This window comes from Acartia tonsa, chromosome 1, assembly GCF_053477335.1.
Source record: "Acartia tonsa isolate MP-2025a chromosome 1, ASM5347733v1, whole genome shotgun sequence".
NCBI lineage: Eukaryota > Metazoa > Arthropoda > Copepoda > Calanoida > Acartiidae > Acartia > Acartia tonsa.
In genome coordinates, this window is record NC_137260.1 from 27,206,152 (window position 1) to 27,223,319 (window position 17,168).

At 26.5% G+C, this 17,168-nt stretch overlaps 1 protein-coding gene and 1 long non-coding RNA gene across 2 annotated transcripts in view; one reads left to right on the plus strand and one right to left on the minus strand.

Annotated features, from left to right (window-relative positions):
- The window catches only part of LOC145327024 (serine/threonine-protein kinase NIM1-like), a 106,366-nt gene that overhangs the window by 16,679 nt on the left and 72,519 nt on the right, over positions 1 to 17,168 (plus strand). Inside the window, exon 6 of the mRNA XM_080170508.1 lies at positions 1,091 to 1,182. Within this exon, the coding sequence (XP_080026634.1) occupies positions 1,091 to 1,182 (92 nt within the window). The remainder of the gene's footprint in view (positions 1 to 1,090; positions 1,183 to 17,168) is intronic.
- LOC145316487 (uncharacterized) lies at positions 8,301 to 16,097 on the minus strand. Its single transcript, XR_013878517.1, has 3 exons — positions 15,900 to 16,097; positions 10,736 to 10,826; positions 8,301 to 8,556 (listed from the first exon to the last, which is right to left on the minus strand). It is a non-coding gene; the product is annotated as an uncharacterized LOC145316487 (long non-coding RNA).

The window sequence follows — 17,168 nt, forward strand, 5'->3', positions numbered from 1 at the left end:
ATTATATTTTTACAATAAAAATACCCATTTTTATAGTCAAAATCATTTTTAAAAATTAAGTTTAACTTGCATTGTACCGATCGTACTGTAGCCAATCAGAAGGCTGAATCAGCTAAACAACCAATCACAGCTGAGCTTGTATAAGTTTCCCCCTTTGTGTCCGCTATGATTTTTGTTTACAAATGCAATTTAAATCGATTTTTTTTTTATAGATTTTGACTATGAAATGTGGTGTTTTTAATGTAAAAATGTAATCAGTTACCGGTAATCTAAGTTTCTGACAAAGATAAGGTTATAATTTTGTGTCTAGGCGACGTAATTTAATATTGTTTTTTCTTTTATGAGCATTGGAAATCTTTCAAAATATCAATGTACATAAAATACTATTTTGAAATGCCTAGAACTTTTAGGTTATTGAAGCTGAAGGCTTCAAATTTGGGGTATTGGGTCTACTTGTGGCAGTCTTTCAGCAGTTAAAGCGTGAGAGTTCTTGCAGGCGTCCTTAAATAAAACATTTAATTGTTATTTCTCGCATCGTATTATAAACGGCTTTCCGCGGATATAAAATGTACAATTATAACATTAAAACCAATTTTTTTAGCCCCCAGATGCCAATAAGCAAATTATTGAAAGTTATATTTCCATGACTTTGAACAATGAGCTTTACGCAGCAGGACAATATTTCATGATTTCTTGACGTAAACAATGAATATACAAACGTAAATTCAATCGAAATTTATATTAAACTTTTTTTCCTTTTTCTTTGTAATGTAATGCAAAATTTTGTTTTTAAATTTTTATAATATTTCAGTTTTTATGAATTATTTTAAAACAAGAATAATAATGTTCAGAATTATCAATGAAATTAATTGATTTAAGCACTTTAAAGTGATAATTAATCAACCTTGAACGAATTAGTCAATAAATGGCAAGTTTAATTTGAATTAAAGATAAATGTTTTTCTTTATAAGGCAATATTTCTTTTACTTTACGGACATACCAAAGTCATAGAGAAGGTGCTTTACAAAAATACGTAAACGATTTATATTCATATTTTAAAAAAATATTTCATCTTATATTTTGTTTTTAGGTTATATGAAGTTTTAGAGAAAAAAGACCGAATTTACCTATGTATGCAGTTAGCTCCTGGGGGAGAACTTTTCACGAGACTCACACAAATAGGTAAGTTAAGAAAAGAAGCCCATGAACCCTGAAGGGCAATCAATATGAATCATAAACTAAAAATAATTATACATTTAACAGATGGCTATAGAATTGACTTGGATATTTTGACAGAGGAAAAATTGTCGTCAATTTAAGTTGCTAACATGAACATCATTCATTGGACAGTTCGTTCATCCAGTTTGAGGGGAGGGGATGGGGTGGATCGTTATTTTAGTCAGCTACAAGTTTCACTTTATTGGAGTACATGATAATCAGGTGCAAGATCAAAGTAATAATAAATCCATCATTAAACAAGGATTTTAAAAAACAAGTTTAGTAGAATATCTCATAGCTAGTCTTAATTTTTGTTTCTTCGTCTCTAGATATTTAATATTTATATAGAATCTTTGCTAAATCGTAACAAGTTAAGGTTATAAAAATGTAGAAAAAGAAAATAATTAATTTAAAAATGCATAAAGATTGAAATCAGCACTTTGTTAATCTTTTAATAAAAGGAATGAGTAATAAATTTGAGGTGTTAAATCATTTACAAAAATATAACCATTAATGCAATACTGCTGTTTGCATTGCAAGCTCATAACTCGTAGACAGATACCCAGTAGACTGTGAATGTAGGCAAGTTAAAAAAAAGTATAAGGGCAAAAATCTTCTAAAATACCGTTTATGAAAGTTGAATTCATATTTGGTTCCCAAAATCTTTTTGTTTTGTACATTTCAGTAAAGAAACCTTATCAAAAGTATTCAGAAAACATCATAAACTTGTATTTATAAAATATGTGCTGTACTAAATCTTACCCTGAGTTAGCTTATCACCCTTAACTTATTTAGTATTAGGTACAAAGAACCTCTATAGCTATTAATTTCTTTTTCTCAAAGGAATACTCATTATAGTTGAGGTACAAAGAACCTCTATAAAGTTATCAATTTCTTTTATCAGAAAGGAAATCTGGTGAATACTCAAAGACTTGTGCCGACTTATTTTTGGCTAAATGTTATTTAGTAATAGTGCTGATGACTGACATATAATCAAGATTGTTATTTTGAAATGCTAGGTTATTTCAGTATGGCCTAGAAACCGAATAATATCCATTGTATTAGAACTGGTTATATGCCATACTGAAATATCAGGTATATCAGCGTATTACAGAAAATTTTCAACGAATATTTAAATGAAAAGTAATACCAGTTTTGTTAGACCGGGCCTGGTTTTAATCTGATATTTTTTTTATTTTAATATCCGCGGAAAGCTGTCTATAATACTAAGCGATACATAACTATTCTATCATTGGTTGAAGATGTCAATATGGAAAAAAATCCTGCAATTAAAGCATCTTTCTAGTGCTCCGTGAATAATGCATTTAGATTTTAATAATATTTTTTTGTTAAAACCGTTACCTTGTAACACTTTTTAATTAAAAGTAATAAAATTTAAGTATTAAAATTGTAGATAATCGTTGTGAATTAAATAAAATTTAATCTCTATGACGTAAATAATAGATATTAACCACACTTGTAAAATGTGATGTATTATTATAATATTTTGTATTTGTGGAGTTAGATTATAACCATCAAATAGATTACACTGAAATATAATATAGAAGAAAAATATTTTGTTACCATCATTAGCGGACTTATTACAGATTGGCAACCACATCGGTCAAGAATCAAGGAAAATTTCTTTTGGACTTGGTAAAATTTTGATTTTTTTTTAAAATTTTTTAGTCGGATGAATGGTAACTTTTAATTAAAGTAAATCTAAGTTATAATTTCAAAAGATATCTAATTGATTGTGAATAAAATTTGTGAATAAAAATCTAATTCCTTTTTTTTAACGATAATATTGTCTGATAAAGGCAAAAAGATAATACAAATAAAGTTTTGTCTACTAAAAATAGAGGCAAAAAGATAAAATTTAGTTACGGTAAATATACAAAAAAGATAATTTGGTCTGATAAGGACTAAAAGATAGTAAAAACAAAGTTTGTCTACTAAAAATAGGGGGCAACAAAAATTAAATTTATGCTCCATTACGTTCTAAGGTTGATAATCAACATTTTTGAACTAGTTATTATTAAATTTGATGTAAAAAAGAAAACTTTTAATCAATCAATAAATCAAGATAATAATTTTTATGTTTATGAAGCAAATTTCTCATTTAAAATTGGGGAAAATTTGAAAATTTTATATTATGCAGTTAAAAGATTAATTCAAGATAGATATAATTTAATAAGACAAGATAATACAGGTATAGGAGATAGAGGTACAGCGGAGAATCTGGATAATAATTCATCATACAATAGACAAGAAGTAGATCAAGAAATAGCAGGTCCTTTCACATTTAGTCATTTTGGAATAAATAGAACTTTAGACAGGTTTCCTGAGTTTAGAAGATATTTAGGTGGAACGATAATAATTGGAAACAGTCAAATTGATAATATCTATCATTCTGATTCGGAATAAAGTTTTAAAAATATACGTCATCAAAATATAAAAATATTGAAAATTTCATGAAAATTGTTGTATAAAAGTGTAAATATTTAAAACACAAGTGTTTACACCGGACATACACTGTAATTATATCATTTCATTAAAAAGTTGGGAAGTTGAAAATTTTTAATTACCTAACATTTTAAAATTGTTAAGAAAATAATATTATAGTTTTGTACTTTGGACACAAAAGAAAAGTCTAAACTATAAAACTAATATAAAGATAATTAAAAAAGGTAAAATAAAAGTTTTGTATATTGAACACAAAAGAAAAGTTCAATTTATAAAGCTAATAAAATTATAATTTAAGCAACTATTGTTAAAGTAATTAAATGATAAAATTTTGCTTAAATATTCTTGGTTTATGGAAATTAAGAATTCTATGTTCTGAAATTAGAGGGCAAAATTGGATTGAAAAAATTCGAAGCTGTCAAATTACTCTTGGTTCTATAACTATTATAAGAATTAAGTTCAAACAAACATTGTGAAATATTTTAGGTAAAGATAAATTTAAAAGATAATTCTACTTGTTGGTAAAGATAATTTTGAAAAATAACTCTACCTGATTTATCTGGAAAGTCATCAAAACATTGTTCCTGTTCAGATTTCATTAAAATCTAAAATAAAGATAGTCTCCACCAAGAAAATTGTTCCTGAATTATAATTTGGTAAGCTAAAAATAAAAAAGGTATTAATCAAAATAAAAACTTTCAACGGTAACCAAATTTTATTTTATAATACACTGTAAAAAACATTTTCCTTAAAACATAAAGGTAAAGAAAATAAAAGATGTCGGACACAGAACAACAAAATGATCCTTACTTTGCTGGTGCCAGACGAAGAAAGTTTAGTAATTGGTTTATTAAAAATAAGGAAAAATATTTAGAAAGACTACAAAAGTATAAAGATAACTTGGAAAATTCAAATGGAGAAGATTATAAGGGTGTACGTGAAAACCATGTAGATTTCAATACAGAAACAATGGATTTATTGCGTAACAGAGAAGCAGAAAGTTATGTGACAAATTTTACAGAACTTACTGATGATATTTCACTTGGAAATCTCAGGGATGAAAGGGATAGAGAAATAAACTTTGAAAGAAGCAATTTTAATCAACATAAAGATAATTCTAATCAATTTAATTTTGATAGAGAAAATTTTAACACAAATGATCATGATAATAATCAACATCAAAATCAGTGGGGTGAATTTAGAGGTTTTAATTATAGACAAGAACAAAGATATCCAAAAAATGAAAGATATTTTGAAAGAAATGAAAGAAATTCTAGACAATCCAGAAAAGATAATTTTCAAGAAAATAGAGATTCTTATCTAAATAAAAAGTATATGGATGATTTGCAAAAGAAAATTGATAATCTAAATATGGAAATAAAATATTTAAAACGGAAACCAGCTAGAGGTGAAAAATTTGAAGCTAAAACAGTATATAGATCTGCGGAAAACAGGGATTCTAGCCCTGCGGGACTCTCGTTGACCCATGCAGCAGAGGCTGTAGAACTATTAGAGGAATACTTAGTATCAAATCAAGCAGAAAAACAAAAAATGAAACAAAATGTTATTAAACAATTGTCAAAAATTGGTAAAATACAAACAATGGAAAATAAATATAATTCATCAAAGTATTATAATTGTGATGATTTCACACCCAAATTTATAGATACAAGTCTAAGATATTACAATGTTGAGAAAGTTAGTGATAAATTAAAAATTATAAAAAATCAACTCCTCTCACTGAAAAATGTAGGACTGATCGATTACATCGACCAGTTCGGTGAATTCGACTTTGATAGTTTTTCACAATTCGAATTCAATGCGGTTTTCCACAATTCTCTCCCAAGGGATACCAAAGATAGAATTGAATGCAAAAATATAAACCCAGCAAAATTAACTACCAAAGATTATCTTAACATTGTCAGTGACATTGTTAACAACGGACGTATAGCAAACCATAACATTGATTATATGCTTGAAACATTTAAAACATCCAAAAGAAACATAGAGGATATTTATGATGAGTATAGAAGAAAAATAAATAATTTACCTCCTAATGTTATGTCTGCTAGTGAGAAAGAAAGAAGAATACATTCTCAAATGATGAAATATCTACCAACTCAATTATTATCTATTTTGAGAATAGAAGAAGCTAAATTAGGTAGAAATCTTAATAGTGAAACACTACATGATTTCATATTGCTTAATAGGGACCAAATAAACAAATATCTCAGATTTGTTAACAAAACTACAATGACAAAGAAAGTTCCAATAAAAAGGATAGATGAGAATGAGTTAGAAGATGATAATACTACGGAAATAAATTATGAAATAGAGGAGGAGTATCTTACTGCAAGTAGTGATGAAGAAGATGAAGATTCCAACGTTTTAAAAGTAAAAAATGAGCCTAGGCCATTTAAAAAATGTAAAATATGTAAGAAAAACTATCATACTCAAGACGAGTGTATATTTAATCCCGATGAAAATAAAAGACAAAAAAATCAGCAAAAACTAAAAATTAGAAATTGTCTTAAATGTAAGGGACAACATAAGGATAGTAACTGCGAAATATTTAAGAAACTATTGGTTTCTAAACCATGTGAAAGGTGTGAAGCGGCAGAAAAATATGAATACCACCATACCCCAGAAGAATGCCTAAAGGTCAATTTTTTAGAGAAAATAAAAAACAACCAATAAAAGATAAATTCAATGAAAAATGGTATACAAAAGTTGAAAAATTAATTAATGATAAAAATGACTCAAAAAATAAATTAGAACTAAAAAATGGTTGTTTTTCAGAAAAACTTATAGTTGGAAAAGTAAATGACGATAATTATAAAAAATTAGGCCAAAATTATGCTAATTATGAATTATATATTAATATAATAAAAAATGAAATGATGCACAAGTGTTTAAGTAAATTAATAGGGTATTTGAACCTTTTTAATTTAAAGTACAGGTGTCATCAATGTAAAAATTATGAAAATAAATTCAAATCTTTAGAATATTTAAATTTAATAAAAATTAAAAATGATAAACAAGGACAAAACCATCCATTAGTGTTGAATAAAATAAATGATTATCCAATGGAAAAAATAAAATGGATAAAAATAGAACCTGTTTGCGATGAAAGTATAATCAAGAAAGATAATAATAAAGTATCCTGTATCAATTTAATAAATAGAAAAAGAAAAATAGATTCAAATGTATATTTTAATCATAAATGTTCAAAATCAAACAATGAAAAATTTAATATGAATATTTGTAGCAAAGAAATTATTCAAACAAATAAAAAGTACAATATTGTTAGAAATTATGTAACAATGCATGAAAATAAAATAACAAGCAGCAATGTGTCAAAAAGCATAGAAGCGAAAATTGTTAAAAAAGAATATAAGATAATTAAACCATCAAAAAATTGGTATATAAACCATAATGTTTTCTATATAAAGCTAAATAAAACTAATAAAATTAAAGATACTTTCATTATTCAAATAAGGAAATATTTAGAAAGAGATATGAATTCAATAAAAAGAAAATTAAAGAGTTATAGTAACATTACTTTCTCTGTAAAAGATGTAGAAATAATGAAAAAAATAGATGAATTAAAAACAGACACGTGTAATTTGAAGGAGAAGGAAATTTTTCCAGCCAATAGTTGGATTACTTGGGAGTCAAACCTTCATATTCCGAGTAGACCTGAATTACAAAATAAAGTATTTAAGGATAATAAATTAAAACAATGGGGAAAAACTATTATAAATAAAACCAAGAGGTATAAATGGGTTCAAGATATCAAAATTAAGTCAGAAAATACGGTAAATTATTTAAAAGAAATGGAAATTATGAAAAAACTTAAAAAATTTGTTGAAAATATTGAAAGCCCCAGTATAATTATGTGGATAATTATGATAGCAGTATTTATGATAAGTACCATGGAAAAAAGGATAGATATTGTATTAAATCTAGGAACCTTTTGGATTTCATATATCTGTACCAAAAAGAGTATAAATTGGATGCTATTAATATGGAATTGGTTGAAAAATAAAAGAAATAATTATAAAACCATGAAAAAGAAAATAAAGTACAAAAAGATAAGATATCATAAGAATAAAAAAGACAAACGGAAATATTCAATGAATAAAGTGAAATTTAAAACAAAATTAGTAAAAATAGATAAAGCAAAAGAATTCTGTTTCCCAATATTTTATGAAGATACCAAGATAATATTTGAGCTAGATACAGGTAGCGAATATAACATTGTTTCCAAGGATTTTATTCAGAGTTATATCCCTGACTATGAAAAATATTACACTGGTCCAAATAACATTTCTTTGACTGGAATAGAAAATAATAATCCAATAAATGTAATAGGAGTATATAAAATACCATTTAACTTACCAGGGTATGGAAATATTAATTTAACAATTCGAATATCAGATAATATTGATGACTTTTTTATACTGGGAAGACAATTTTTCAAAAAAGTTGGAGGTCTACTACAATACGATAAAGAAAATAAAACTGTAAAATTAGAATTTTCAGTGAAAGGAACACCCAGCTTATTTTTTGGACAAAAATTACAGTTTAAACCTAGAGAAGAAAAATATCTTGTGGGAAAAATTATAAATGGTGAACCAATGAAAGATTATGTAATTAAAAATAATGTAAACTTGCCTGTGCATATAGAAAAAGATAAAATAGTAGAAGATAAAATTATATGTAGAGTAAAAAATAGATTAAATATACCTGTGCAGTGTGGCTTAACAGGGGCCTTTTTAATGCAGAATCTGGATCATCCTGAGAGTGCGAAGGACCATATCGGCGACGATTCTCCTGATTTTGACTCTCCATTACAACAAACTTCATGGTCTAAAATAAAGAAAATTGTAAAATCAATGAAAGAAAAGATAATTAAAGATAAAAAAGAGATAGATAAAGATGAAATAAGCCACTCTAATAGTAAAAATGAATTTATAGAGGCTTTTAAAGAAAAAGTTGACCACTCTAGTGGTGTGGACATAACAAAATTATTAGAAATAAAAAATTTAACGGTTGAAGAAATAGCAGCTTTAATGAAAACTGGAAATGCTGATGGTAATTATCAAATAGCAGAATATCTGTATAATGAATCAATTTATTCAAGACATACATTTGATTGTGGGAGATTATCTGATAATATACCTAAATTAGATGTAGAAACAAAAAATGAAATGGTAAAAAATACTAAACCATACAATTTGACACCTGAAGATCAAAACCATGTAACCAATTTTTTTAACTTATTATTAAAAAATAATTTAATTGAAGTAGCGCCACCACATCAAAGTTTTGGATAGGGTTGAGCCGGATACTTTTTTGGCCGGATACCGGATACCGGATATCCGGCTGATTTCAAATGCCGGATATCCGGTAACCGGCCGGATATCCGGTCAACGCCGGATATCCGGCAAATATCCGGTTATCCGGCCAAATTACCGGATATCCGGCCGGATAACCGGCCAAATTACCAGATATTAAAGTAGTAAAAAAAAAGTTTCTTCAGAAATCTTATATAAATTTACATAAAGTTAAACTTATTCAGAAAAAATGTTCTTCTAGCTTCAATAATAAGAAAATTATAGCCATTTAAGATTTTAAAAAGCAGAGATTTTTGGTATAAAGTATAAAAAATTATAGAGCCGGATATCCGGCCGGATAGTTTCAATATCCGGTATCCGGCCGGATATTGAAAATGGCCGGATATCCGGCTGGATATCCGGCCACACCGGATATCCGGCCCAACCCTAGTTTTGGAGCACCTATATTTACTGTAAAAACTAGAAATGATGGTACTGGTTTACCAAGGATAATAGCAGATATGAGAAATGCAAATTTAAGTATTAAGCAATCTAAAGCTGCTACGCTACCAGATTATAAACAATTATTGAATAAAATGATAACAAAATCTAAATATGTGTCATCTTTTGATTTGAAAAAATGCTACTATAGTATCCCACTTTCAGAGAGGGCGAGAGAAACGGGGCTATTTAATGTTATACTTCCCCAGGGAGTATATAGATTTAATACAGCTATAACTGGGTTAAATTGTGTTCCTGCTTTTATTGTGCAAACCTTTTTAAAATATTTACATTTAGATGAAAATGGAAAATTTAGCTACATAAAAGACATAATTGTCTTTATAGACGATATTATAATTTTCTCAGATGGTAATTTAGAGGATCATGTCTGTAAAGTAAAAAATGTTCTCAAGAGATTAAAGAAAATTGGGGTAAAGGTGTCCCCAGAAAAGGCTAATACTTGTATTGATATTGACAACGGTGAAATAGAGCTGCTTGGATATAAAATTAAAAACAGAAAATTTTGTATACCTGATAAAAAGATAAAAACTATTACAGAAATGACATATCCTGACTCATTAAAGAAACTACAAGTGTTTTTGGGAAAATTGAACTATTATAGAAATATATTTAGTCTAAAAATACATGAAGCATTAAATAAATTATACAAAAAACTGTCACCATTTACCTTTGATGATGAATTAAAGAAAAACTTTGATATAATTAAAGAAAAGCTTAACACAGAAATTCAATCAATAGACACTGTAGAATCTAATAGTGTAAATATTTTGTTTAGTGATAGTAGCTTCTATTCTACAGGAGGGGTGTTATTAAATTTAAATATGAATGAAGCCTGTAAAGATTTGGTACACAAAATAAAAAGTTTTGAGTTCACACCAGAAAATAAAAAGAAGTTTTTAAAAGAAGGGGAAGATCTCCAAATACTAACATGTAAAGATAATTTTGTGGAAACTTTATTTGAAACAGCAAAAATTCTAAACTACAAAACACAAATTACAAATGATATACAAGCTTTTATGAATTTAGCTTTTATTTACTGTCAATTGACAGATTTTGAAGGGTTTTTTCCAATACGGGAAAATGAAACTGAAAAAATGGCATTAAAACGGCTTGAAGATAATTTATTTTGTAAGTCATACACAGAGATAGATAAAAAATACATGGAAGAAAAATTAGATGAATTTACATACCTCTTGGCAGGTTTTGCGAATCTCCTGGATGTCCGAATCCATATGTTTAACAACACCCATAACCTCGGTCTTAATGTGGGTTCCCAGCTTTCTGAAATATTAATAATGTATAATTGTGAAGAAAACTTATACTATGGTATAAAAGTAATCAAATCAGAACGGTTCAAAATAACTACAATAAATTTTTCTCCAGATCTTATGAAAAAAATTGAATTAAAAACGTACTTCTTAAAAATAATAAAAGAAAACACCTACGAGCAAAACAAAAAGTTTATAAAAATTTTGGGGTATTTTTCCAAAGCAGTACCAAAAGGTACTGAAAAGCTAGGAATTGCTTTTCTAGAAATGTGGGCATTATATTTGTGTTTAATGCATTTTGAACCATATATTATTAACAGACCCACTTATATTCTGATAGACAGTAATGTAATTACCGCAGTCTTAAATAATAGTAAACTTATAAAGAAAACTACAAAATTAGATAACTTAAGTTCTAGAATCACATCTTGGTACAGCAACGATAATATCTATTTTATTCATTGCACAGATAAAGAAAATCTTGCTGATATTTTTTCAAGATTAACCGGAGAAAATGAGAATACTGGATTTAATGAAACATTTAAACCAGTGTATAAAGATGAAATATTAGAAATAGTATCATTGGAACAAAATTCTAGGATAAAAGAAAAATCTTATGATAAACCTTTAAAGCGAATGATAAGGAAAAAAGATAATTATCCAGCAAAAGAAGTAATAAAAAACATTCAAGAAGCTTTAAAATTGCCGGATCCAGGAAGACATATTATTAATAAATTAAATAACATTATGAACACAAAAGACTTTGTAAATCTACAGTTTACATTGTCCTAATCAAAATCCTATGGAGTTAAAATTCATAGATAAGAAAATTTTGTTACCAACAAAACTAATTTTACCTTTTATATGCCTATTCCATTATTCGTTAGGTCATATTGGTAAAAAGAAATTAAAAAATTACATATTTGATAATTATTATGTAAATAATAAAAAATATGCTAATATGATATGTGAAAATTTGACAAATTCTTGTATGGGTTGTTTAACAAACAAACAATTAGTGCATAAATATAAAGAGGGGTCCACATCTTTTATTAACAGTAAACGTCCTAATGAAACTATCTATATAGATTTGTTGGAGTTTCCAACAATGGAAAGCCATTTAAAAAAGAAATCAAAATTACCCAGCGCAATTCTAGTAATTAAATGCGTGTACAGTAATTATATTTCATTATATGTATTGAATGAAAAGAAAGATTATGCTATAAGAAATTGTCTCACAAATCATTTCTGTACTTATGATTTACCTATGTATTTAGTAAGTGATAATGCCCAGCTATTTAAATCTAAACTAATAAAGACATATTTATCAAATTTAAATATAAAAATGGTAGAGAGCTCTGCTTTAAAATCTAAAGTTAGGGGCTTTGTGGAGATAGCGGTGAAAAGAATTAACTATCTTTTACGGGTAGTTAGAGAAAATAAAAAATACTTGGACGTCCATCATATTATCTCTATAATAGCATATATGCTGAATCATACACCTTATGGAAACAGTAAGTTAACCCCATACAACATTATGTTTTTATCAGTAAAAAACTTGGATGGTAATATAAGACAGCCAGGCGAATATTTGTTTGATTATAAACTTAAAGTAAATTCTGAACTAGAAGAAAAATTAAAAAGTTACCATAAAGAATTTTTAAATATGGTAAAAGAATGTAGAAATAGAATTATTAAAGAAAAACAGAAGATAATATTAAAGAAAAACAAGAATAGATTTGACCACAAATTTAAAATAAATGACTATGTCATTATTAAGTTAAATGACAGTGGTTATGGTGCAAAATATAGACCAATTTTTGGAACTATTCTGTATAAAGTTATAAAAACAAAAAAATATGTTTTACTATTAGAATCAACAGTAAGTAATCAAATTATAACTAGGCATATAGCGGATGTAAAGTTAATTAATTTTGAAAAAATTGCAGAATTAAACCTTCCAAATTATATAGCTGAGATGTTTGGAGGCATTAATTTAAGTAATTTAAGCACTATTTTTGATATACCTAATATGGAATCAAAAAGATCAAGAATAAAAGCGAAAATTAAAGAAACAGAAGAAAAATTTGACAATATAGAAAGTGAATCAGATGAAGAAATCTTTATACAAAAAGATGAAAATGATAATCTGTCGGATATTCAAGAAGAACCCTATTTAGAAGCTTTGGATGAAACACTATAACAAGCCATTTAAATTTCAAGTGAAAAATAAAATCGATTTCCATATTAAAATAGCTGAATATGTGGAAAAAATAATGAAAGTTTCTAAAAAAAGATAATTTTTATGATAATTAAATAAATAAAATAATAAATTAAAAGGTAAAAAATTGAATGTATGGTAATTAAAAAAGTATTAAAACAGGAAAAAAGAACACTTGTGGGAAAAATTAGGAAATTGAACGTACGTATAATTGCGTGTTAATGCTTTAAAATGATAATCATCAGACCATAAAAAAAAGGACACCTGTAAAATAGACCTAATAGTAATTAGGGGTAATTAAATAAAAAATGTACGCTAGTTGATAAAATGTTCAATAAAAACACTTGAAAAGGTATATGATTCATAAAAATTTAAAAACACTTGAAAAGATATATGATTCATAAAAATTTGAAAAGTTTTGAGGTCATATAAAAATAAAAATGATTAATTAAACAAAAATTATATTTTAAATGTGTAAAGTTACCAATTATAGTTTTGAAATAGGAGATATTTGCTGATTATTTGAATAGTCTAATCTAAAAATAGTCTAAAATTTGAACCTAAAATGTATGGCTAAAAAAGATATACAAACAATTATGTGGTAATTAAAGGGCGAATATAGGTTTGATATGATATGAGCTTATATCAAAGGTGCCATTGCATAGTTTTAGAATATCTATGTTAAATTTAAAAATTCAAAAAAATCCTTAAGTAGATTTTACAATTTTCGTGTTTTCTTCAACATATAATAAATGAGATGGCCTACAAAATCGTTTATTTTAGCCCTTTACAAGACTTTTTTTGACTAGTTTTCTTAAGTTTAATTGATTATTTGATTGGCATGCATCTTAAATGATAATTAAAATGTTTATTTTATTTAATTATATAGTATTTTATTCAAATTTTAAATAGCATCAAAAATTTTGCTTTATAGTGCATTATAAAGATAAATATTAAGTTTTTAAATTTATTTTCTCTACTAAGATTTTAGATTTATTCATGATGAATACAATTTATTTATATAAAAATATATAATATGTAAAATATATTTACCCTTTGTAGCCTGGGTAAAGACACAAACATGATGCAACTTTTAGCAAACAAACATAATATTTTAATTTTGAAATATTTTTTTAAAATCAGTTTTCAGCCCTCCCTTTTTCAATGTACTTTTACAAAATTATGTTATGAAAAATTTATTTGATCAAAAGTAAAAGTTGCAGCATCCTTTTTTTCCCCATTCCTTTCGTCTTCATTATGACTATGATTGAACAAAAGCTTTATAATACAACCTTCCGACGCAGCCTTGTGTGATGCAGGGATGTTTGGATTTCTTAGGGAACCACACAAGTTACGCAAATGGCGTAATTATATCAACGAATCAGTTCGGTTTTAGGCTAGAAACGGACTTATACAGTTAAATATGTCAATGTCTTTAAGTTACTTGTAATCTATATAATTGCACGCTTGAAATAAGCCCATATCATATCAAACCTATATTCGCCCTTTAAAAAGACAATCATTTCTTCTGAAAAATTAAAAATTGTACATAAAGAACCATAGAGTAGGTTTTATGTTTAAAATGATATTAAAAATGAGCTTTTATAAAAGTGAAATAAAACCGAAAATTATTCATGAAAACAATAAAATTGGTTGGAGGAAAAAATGTTTAAGAAATGAAGTGTCCTATACATTATAAATAAAATAGGGTCAGGTAAAATTAAAGTGGGGTCTCTAATTAAAGAAAAGGACACTCTTTTAGTAAAATAAAAGTGAAAAATGATTTACTTTGAATTAAAACAGATGTTAGAAAAAGATATAAAGATAAAAATAAAAGGTCAAACGTTACACACATAACACCACGAAAACAAAAAAAACATCACCCCCCCCCTCCCCCCAACTAACGGAAAAATTTAAAGACAGAAAATTATAAATACCAAATAAAAAAAACCAAAAACACCCCCCCAACTAAATTATTCATTTTAACAGGGGTGACATATTAAAATGATTATTTAAGAAAACATTAAATAAAAAAAATGTCCTTTTATAGACTAACTTTTTAAAGGGACACTTATAAAGGAAAATTTATAAGTAAGATAATGTGGTTTATGAAACATGATAAAAAATAACTTAGGTTATAAAAATGAAAGACTTGTAAATTATTTTTCATAAAAAATAATGTGGTTTATGGAATATAATAAAAAATAACTTAGGTTATAAAAATGGAAGACTTGTAAATTATTCTTCATAAAAGATAATGTGGCTTATGAAATATGATAAAAGATAACTTAGGTAATACAAACTTGTTGAAATAAAGTTAAAAATAAGTTAGAAAGTCAAAAGAAAAAAGAGACTGTCCTTTTACAAATTATGCTTTAAAAAGGGACACTCGGTCGGTTGATATATCAAAGTAAAATAAATATTGTTAAAAAAAATTATTAAATAGATTATTAACAAAAAATAGCAAAAGAAATATAAAAATCTGTTTAAAATTGAAATAATAAATAACGGAAAAACCTTTAGAAAAACAAAGATAAGACGGTTCTTTTAAATAGAACATCTTTTTAAACAAACATAAGACTGTTCTTTTATAAAACATCTTTTAGAACTGGACAAAAAATTGTCAACCCAAAGTAAAGTAGCTAGGTATGACATTAGTTCATTAAAAATACTCTTACAGCAAACATATCTCAAAATTAAAACAGTTAATCTCAGTTATAGTAAACAAGAATTCTTGGTTTAATTTATTTTGAAATGTGAAATAAATTAAAATTATAATATAAAGTAATGTGAAATTTCAGAGAAGAAAATGGATCAAGGGAGAGATAGAGACAGGAAAAGATATGATAGGTAAAAAATTATTACTTAAATTCTTCTTCATTAGATGGGTTTTTTTCTGTAGCACGCTTTCTGTCGCAGTAATCTTTCAAAGTTTTGTGTATCCACCTAAAGAAAGTCACCAGATAGACTAGTGGAACGATAACCTAAACAAAAAAAAGTCTATGGGCTAGGAAGCTAGAGAAGTGAGTAAAATCTAGTAAAACTATAATAAAAGATATCCCTCAAAAGAACAAATTAAAATGGTAAACGTTCAAGAAATATCTTTATTAACCATAGCAAATTTTTCTTTGAATTAATTAATTTACGGTAACATTAATTCGAAGCTTTTTAGAGTTATGAAGTATATGTTAAAAATAACTTTAAAAAGATTACCCTTATTAAGTCAAGGGTAATAATACTTTTAAAATGAAAAGTAATAATGATAAACTCATTTTAAAAGGGGTAATTTTATATGGGGTTCATGTAAAGTTACCTGCAAAACCATAACAAAGGAATAACAGACAAGTAGGTAGCGAAGGATAGCTACGTTTATACCCAATAGCTGCGTGCACAAAGTAGAGATAAGTGTTCCATCCTAGAAAGAAAATTTTTCTTCAGAATTTAATTTCACACATTGTATTAAAAATATTCTTACGCTTATGGTATTAAAAAATTCTCAATTTTCAGTGATATTTTTAATTAAATACTCAAAAAAGAAATGTTAATACTCAAATCTCCTGTGATTATAAAATACTCATTGAACTTTTTCTCAAAATTTTTGTCAGCTAATTAATGCCATACCATAATTTATGAAAGTTAAATTTAATGAAAGATATTGATAATTAAAACTAGATAAGAAAATAAGATAAATTAGTATGAATGATAACTCACATCAGTATTCAGTAAGTTTATAAGACCCAACTGAATCTTGTGCTGAGATAGTAATGGGTTCTTCTCCCAAAACTTAGCGAGAGCGTCGTCGATAATGAGGGGCTGCTGTAAGGTGTAGTTGACCCTAAACAAAGATATATCACTTATGAAAACTCTTTTTAATTCTTTAAGATAAAATTTTGATTAAACAAAGATAATGAATTAAATTAGTAAGAGTAAAAGTTTATAATTTACATAATGCTATATTAAGGGGAAAATTTTTCCAATGATAATCAACAAAATTTTCTAAATGCTTAGATTTAAAATTAAATTTTCCAATGATAATCCACAAAATTTTCTAGATACTTAGGTTAAGTTTTCCAATGATAATCCACAAAATTTTCTAAACGCTTAGATTTAAATTTTTCCAATGATAATCAACAA